Raw genomic sequence first — 7,687 nt, forward strand, 5'->3', positions numbered from 1 at the left:
AGCTGACATGTTGTTGTCCTTAAAGGGTTCATCTTTTTTAGTTCTTTTCATAGGGTAAAACTTGTTATTTTTTTTTATTTTATTTTTGTCCTTAATAAATAACATTTTCTTAAATTTTTGTTTTATAAGAGAATTTGATTAAGTCATTCTTTATATTTCTTTTTGTAATAATGAGGGTTGTTGTCCAGATTTTATTGAAGCCAATACAATTTTTTGAAAAATGGATAAAAAAGGAAAAGAGGTCTTTTGAATAATTAACTAACATTGTTAGGATTATTTCTTCGAACAACTTCTTTATTAATTATTGATTAGGGCACTTAATTATTTTACACTTTCGACTGGAACCTTTGATACGGGCTTTATTTAGTTTTTAACAAGAATAAAATAAAAAGGACTGTTTATTATTTTGGTTTTAGAATTGTAGACTCATCGAAAAATTAATAGTACTTAATTATAGACATCAAAGTATTATTTTGGAAACTTCACTAAAAACGATAAGAAACTAAGAACTTCTTTCTTTTTTCATTTATGACTGAAGTCCCTTGTATATCTGAACTATTCTTCCAACATGAACCAACCCCATTACTTCTTACATATTGTAAGATTATGATAAAAGGATGTGATTTAGTTGAATCAAGAGTTCATTGTAAATTACTAATACGATATGCTACAGGATATGGACTACTTAGAGAAGTTTTATCTTCTTTAGGAAAATTAGAAATTCAAAATACACCACCATCTTCATTTATATTTCGTGGAAATTCAGCATTTACTCGATTATTTTTCTATTATATAGAATCTAGTTGTACTAAATATTTAAATAAAGTTATATCAACTTTAGTTGATGAAATGATGACTAATCCACGCTTCTATTTTGATTCAGTTGATCCTACACAAGCAGAAAATGAAAATTTAGTATTTGAAAGTTTAGATAGTGTAACAGAAATTATGGATGAGTTAGGAAAATTAATAATAAGTAATTTAGACTTAATTCCCCCTCAAGTTTTTGGAATTATAAAAGAATTATTAAATGAAGTCCAAAAGAAAGATCCTGAAAATACTGAGCAAGTAATTATTACATTTAAAACTATCTTCTTTTTAAGATTTTTATTTCCTGCTCTAAATAGTGCTGAAAAATATGTTTCTATTCAACTTCGTTTAGAATTATCCCAAATTATTGACCAAGTTCGAAGTATAGTTAAATTTGGACAATTAGTGGTTAATGGGAAACACTCACCAGATGAATTAACCAAATATGTTTTACAAGCATGTGGTGGATTTAGTAAAACAGTTGATTCATTATTTAAAACAGTAATTAGATATAATGAAATTAAATCAAAAGAATGTCTTGGTATTGATTACAACACTCAATTATCAGTAACAAAAGAATTATTATCATATATTAAGCCATTTTTAAAAGATTTTCAAACAGAATTAGAATCAAATGGATATGCAGATATTTTTAATAGAATATTCTATTGTTCTAAAAATACAAAACATGATTGTTTAGAAGTCACTTCTTTATTACTTACTACTAAAAAGATGCATCATTTTATGATGAGTCGACTATCTCAATTACAACATGAAAATGAATTCTATCTAAAAAAAATAGTTGAAATGAAAAGAATTAATAAAAGATTAAAAAATACACTTGAATCTTCTTGTCCATCAAGTCCTTTACAAACTACTCCTTCATTACCTAATCCAGATAACCGTCGTTCAGTAGATATACCGTCAACTAAAAGTATTCTTCTTTTTCAATAAAATCTTTTATTTTAATAATTCAATTGTCATTTTAACTTAAACGTATTAAATTATAATTTTATTATTCTAAAGGAACATAGACAAACATGTTCTTTGATATTACTGGAAGTCGATAAATGAGTTGTTTTGATTCAAGGTATAATTTTTCTTGTTCTATTTTTCGTTGAAAATTCTACTTAAAATGAGTTTATCTAAAAAATAAAATACTTGCTAAAAAAAACTAAAAAACAAACGGCTATGATATATCTTTCAGATGTATTGATAATTTTTTGATGAAGTTCTGGGTAAATAAAACATCTCATAGTAAGTTGGCTATATTCTATCATTACATTCCACATTTTTTGAGCAAGAAACTTTTTTTTATTAAGGGCATATTTAACAAAAGAGTCTAATAAAGAATTCTTCATATCATCACCATATTTTAATCCATAAAATCCTTTTGAGACATCAAGATAACATAAATTATGTAATGGAGATTCTAATGAAAGTGTAGGTTCACAAATAACAAATATTTGAATAAATCGAAGTTGTAAAGGAAGTAGAGCTTCTTGTTTATCAACAATTTGTATATTTGGAGATGTTTGTGATGAAACACCACCAATACATAATGAAGATAAAAATTTAGCAATAGAAATTAATTTGGAAATATCATATTTTTCACTTGAATAGACAATACACTGAAGACCTGATAATAAAGAAAATAAAATGTTTGGAAAACAAGATGAGTATGTATTAACTAATTTTTGATAATCAAAATCATTTGGCTCTGGTGTATTTCCTAAAAAAGTACATGGTGGGAACGGTGGATTTAGAGAATTTTCAGAAATAGTATATTCTGATATATTTGAATCAATAGAATCTGATTTTGTTAATGGTTTTTGTAGTGATGAAATAGTATTTTTATAAGTCCTATGAAATGGTAATGTTTTATGAGAAGCAAATGACCAATTAAATAAAGAATGACCACCTGAAGCAATAATATGAGATGGATGAGTTAAATTAATGAAGTCAGTTAATACAGAATAGTAAAAATGTGTTGATAATAAATTATAGGCAAACCCTGTTACTACCCTTTTGAATAAAGAAGGTGTAGGGTCAGTTGAATCTATAAGTTCTTCAAGAGATAAAATAGATGAATAAGAAATTGATGTGTCATGAAGTTTTAAAGCTATTGACTGAAGTTTTGATGATAATTGGGTAAGTCGTTCCGTAAGTAAATTAACTTGAGAAGAAGTAAATGGTATGGTTTGTATAATAGCAATACAACACGTGGTAACAAATCCTCTTTTATTTGATGGGTTATAGCAAGTAAAATGAATACTCACCACATGATAATTAGTAATAGTATTTAATAATAGTGTAACTGGTGCATATCCATAATAATCTGCTCCCATCATCATTCCAATTAATTCTTTTTCTACTGAACTATTCATTGGATGAGTTAATTGTTTATAAGCTATTTTTTCTCCACTAACATTATCAAATTCAATAATATACATCCCAACAAATAAATTATTCATTTCAAGTTTATTAGAAACAAAAGAGTCACCAAAAGGAATAGATGAAATAACAGGAATAGTTAATAATGGAACGTCTGGTGAAGAGGTATCACTTTGTTCGTTCATTTCTTTAATTAAAAAATTTTAAAACTCCATCTCAAAATCATCAAAAATAGATTATTTTTAATAATTTTAAAATAACAATTTTATTTTAATACTTATTTATATTTTTTGTTATTTATTCCATACCATCAATGTCTAATTCAAAAATTTGTTGAATTTTCAAATTTGGTGATGGTTCATATATTTCAATTGTATCTTCATCAGTATCAATTTCATCCCATTTACTTTTATTCATAAATTGATCAATTTGTTCATAAGAGAGTTGTTTTGGTTTTTGATATTCAAGAAATTGATCGAAGTTAGTGTTTTTAAAGAAAGGATAGTTATTTATAAAATAGTCATAAAGGTCATATTTATTATCTAACATATTCCATTCAATATTTTTTAATATACAACTTAATATTGTTCTATATAATGGTTTTGTATATTTTATTTCAAAAGAAAACTTTTGTTTTCTTAATTGAATTTGAATTGGTTGATGAAGTTCTTTTTCTTTTGAACTATTAAATTCTCTTTGTTCTTCTTTAGACATAAACTCTATTTCATCTTTATCGAAAGTATTTTTTAATCCAACTGATTGAAAACTTTGACGAATAATATTTGAATTCATATTTGCTTTGATGATCCATGACATTTTAGTTTTACGATAATCTGAAATTGTGCCAATAATTCTTTGATTTATTCTTCTTTCAAACGCATCATTTATCATTAAATGAATAAAAGTATCAATTGGATTCCAGTAATAATTAATTTCTTGTTTATTATACATTATTTCAATTTTGTTTATATTAATATATGACTCAATTTCTTTATCTTCAAAATATTCTTTGAGATGTTCATTTGCAATAAATATAATTTTTGAAGAATACTTCTTTATATTTTTCTTTTTATTAATTTCTTTTATAACAATCTCTTTGAACCATTCTTTAAAGTTATTAATGTCACAATAGGTGTTTTTTATCGTTCCTATAAAAATATGTTCATTTTCTTTATCTAAATACTCCTCTTCTTGACTTGGACTTGAACAAACTAATAAAGGATTAATGCTTGTTCCATCAGCACAGATACATCCCATTACATTAGACAGTAACATACCTTCATGAAATAAAACAGGGTATTGTCTTTCCATATGTGTTGGGTGTTCTTTTAGTTCATTGACAAAATCTTCTAAGTGAAGTGATTTATTAACAATTAGTCTAGGAGATTTGTACAAATCAAGTATTCCACCAAAATTACCAATACAAAAAATAAATGACTTTGGTACTTCTTTACATTTTTCAATAAAACTTTTTTTATATTCATCTCCTATTTTTTCGATGTTATAATCCTTAAGGTCATGATAGAATATTATATTTGGGTCTACAATTTCTCTCCATCCAAACACATTAAGTTCATTAACTAAATTATAATTAAATATTATTCCGTACTTTTGTGCTGTTGAATGTATTTGATTAATACTAAGAAACCCATAAACTCTTTCAATGTTTTGTAATTGAAAAATAAATTGGTTGAGTTTTTCTTTTGATACAAAAATTAAAGAACTTTCTAATACCATAAATCTGTTATGAAAAATTTTATCTATTTCTTCTATATCATAAGGATGTCTTAGATAAAGAAATATAAATTGTTCAAATGAATTATTTATTATTTTAAATTCTTTTCTTTGAATTTCTTTTTTAATTTCTTGTTGAATACTTCTCTCTAATAATTTTAAAACCATTGGCTCTTTCTCAGAATATCGTTTAACATACCAATGATATATTTTCTTTTGTTCTTTTGTAAGTTGCAAATAAAAATTTTGAGTTATATACTCTTTCTTCTTAATAGATGAGTCAAACTCTTCACTATAAGTCTCATTCTCATCAACTAATTCATTTAGTGAATTATTTTCATAAAACTCTTCATCTAAAATATACTCAATTTCTTTTTTTCTTTCTATCTTAGTTAATGTTGGTATTTCAATAATACTTTCATCATTTTCTGACCAACTACTAATATCTGAAAATATATTTTCTTCTTCTACTATTCTTTGAGTTAATAAAAAATTATCATTAAAGTTTTTTTGCTTGTTTATTTTAGTATATCCATTATTTATTTTTTCATTTATATTAGTACTTGTTAAGTCATTAATAAATCTTTCACATGTTTTTTCTTTATCTTCAGTTCTTTGATTTTCATTTGTTTTAGATAAACTTCTTATAAAATTACTTTCCAATAACCCACATTTAGTACACACCATATCCAATACTTCTTCTTTTAATTCTGAATAATCTAATTCATAGTCATTAAGTGCAAGAGTTAAAGGATTTAATTTCCTAGATTCAGAATGATTCAAAACGATTAATTCAATATTATAATTCTGAAGTTCTATCATATTATTGAAACATAACTGAAAATATTCATCTAATAAAATAAATCTTTTTCCTTGAAATTGCTTTTTTCTACTAATTATTTGTGGTATTACTTTCTTAACAAACCATTCTTTCATTTGATCAAATGTATAATATTCTCCTTTAACATGAAGTGTTTCAAACTTAAATCCATCTAACCCCACAATCATTACTTTATTAGATAATTTAGACTCTCTTCCTAATTCAAATCTTTCACTATACTGAATAAGAGATCTTCTAGTAATTACATACATTTTCTTATCTCGGTAGTTTTGATATCCATATTCTTCTAAAGAAAAAATACACTCCTTTGGAGTTATTTTAATTTTATTTAATATTTCTTGCCTCTTTATAGAACAGTCATATTCTCTTTCTTGTTTAATTAATGGAACAACTCTTCTTTCATAATAAAATCCAGTACTTCCAAAATTTATTGATAACGGTAATTTATTCTCTTTAAGAAATAAATTAACAGAATTTTTTGTTGCAACAATTCCTTTTGTTTGAAGAGTATAAAGAAAATTAGATATTTGAGTTGTAACAAGTATTTCGTTCTGTATCTTTTGACTCATGAATAAATTAATTTTATAGTTCTTCTGAACTAAACCAATTTAAATAGTTATTTGAATTTGGCTTTTATTCTAATTATTGGTCAGATACTTAATTCTATTATCCTTTTTCTGCCAAAATATTTTCATTTCATTTAAGTGATGTGTCTTTTCTTTTGGTTGTAATATTTCTTTTTTTTTAAAACAAAAAAAAATTGAAAAAATTGGGATTTCATTTTCTTGTTTATCGTTGTTTCTTACTATTTCTCTCTTCATAAGTATCATGCATAGCTTTAATTCTGTTTATGATGTCTAATGCTGTAACGGTAGAACCTGAATCATAAACATCCATTATATTCATTTCAATAGCATCTTTATATAATAATTCATTATACTCATGTTTACCATGTAATACTTTATTGATATGCATCTTTTCAATCATCTCTTTTGTAATTCCTTCTGGAGCTCCAATAACAACGTTATCGACATAGCCACATGCTAATAAACTCATAACTCTTTCACCAATATTACAAATTGGATAATTAATTCCTAACTTCTTATTAGCAATTACATCATCATATACTCCAACAATAACATAACTTCCTATCTCTTTTGCGTGTTTCAATAATTTATAATGTCCAATGTGAAGTAAATCAAAAACCCCATCAAGATATACAATTGTATCATCTTTTTTTGGTGATCGCTTTTGCTCACTAAATAATCTTATCTTATCAATAGAAAGAATTGAATGTCTATATCCAGTCCAATGGTCTTGTGAAGTTGGATTAAGCATTCTATAAATTAGGTCAGTTGTAGAAACTCCTTCAGTTCTTGGAACTAACTTAAGCATTCCATGTTCTTGAATCTCCCAATAACAATTCTTTCCAGTAACAGCATCACAAACAATATCATCTCCATGTACTACGTAATCAATATTAAATGACTTAACAAAGTCATATGGAGTACACCACCAAACAATTCCATCTACTACTTCATCAACCCATTCACATGCTAACACCGCAGCAGTTCTTTCTTCTTCATTCATCACAGGCTTAGCTTTTTGTGTTGTGATGGTTTTATCACTATGAAGTCCAACACACAAACAACATTTATAATTAAATGCAGCAGCAGCTTGTCTTATGACATTGGCATGTCCCCAATGAAACATATCAAAGCACCCATCAACCCATATTCTAGGTACTCCAGGTTTAGTATTCTTAACAAGGTGATGTTTGAATTGGTTTTCGAATCCTTTTCCAAATGAAGCCATTAATGTTAAGCCAAATGGACTTTTTAAGTCCTGTCTATAATAAAAACAAAAATCTCGCTCAATTTATTCAATAACAATAAAAAACCACTAAAA

At 25.7% G+C, this 7,687-nt stretch overlaps 4 protein-coding genes across 4 annotated transcripts; 1 reads left to right on the forward strand and 3 right to left on the reverse strand.

The window, feature by feature from the left end:
- Positions 1-528: 528 nt before the first annotated feature.
- ENU1_052140 (Ras GTPase-activating protein, putative) lies at positions 529-1,764 on the forward strand (the record flags this gene model as incomplete). Its single annotated transcript, XM_008857894.1, has 1 exon — positions 529-1,764. One exon carries the CDS (start codon positions 529-531, stop codon positions 1,762-1,764), a length of 1,236 nt encoding a protein of 411 aa, XP_008856116.1.
- A 191-nt stretch (positions 1,765-1,955) lies between these two features.
- ENU1_052150 (hypothetical protein) lies at positions 1,956-3,389 on the reverse strand (the record flags this gene model as incomplete). The annotated part of the gene is made up of 1 exon (XM_008857895.1): positions 1,956-3,389. The coding sequence occupies one exon, from the start codon at positions 3,387-3,389 to the stop codon at positions 1,956-1,958; it is 1,434 nt and encodes a 477-aa protein (XP_008856117.1).
- A 112-nt stretch (positions 3,390-3,501) lies between these two features.
- Positions 3,502-6,348, reverse strand: ENU1_052160 (hypothetical protein; the record flags this gene model as incomplete). Its single annotated transcript, XM_008857896.1, has 1 exon — positions 3,502-6,348. The coding sequence occupies one exon, from the start codon at positions 6,346-6,348 to the stop codon at positions 3,502-3,504; it is 2,847 nt and encodes a 948-aa protein (XP_008856118.1).
- Positions 6,349-6,568: 220 nt separating this feature from the next.
- ENU1_052170 (phospholipid cytidylyltransferase, putative) lies at positions 6,569-7,594 on the reverse strand (the record flags this gene model as incomplete). The annotated part of the gene is made up of 1 exon (XM_008857897.1): positions 6,569-7,594. The coding sequence occupies one exon, from the start codon at positions 7,592-7,594 to the stop codon at positions 6,569-6,571; it is 1,026 nt and encodes a 341-aa protein (XP_008856119.1).
- Positions 7,595-7,687: the final 93 nt, after the last annotated feature.

This window comes from Entamoeba nuttalli, assembly GCF_000257125.1.
Source record: "Entamoeba nuttalli P19 unplaced genomic scaffold asmbl_3020, whole genome shotgun sequence".
In the NCBI taxonomy this organism is placed as follows: domain Eukaryota; phylum Evosea; order Mastigamoebida; family Endamoebidae; genus Entamoeba; species Entamoeba nuttalli.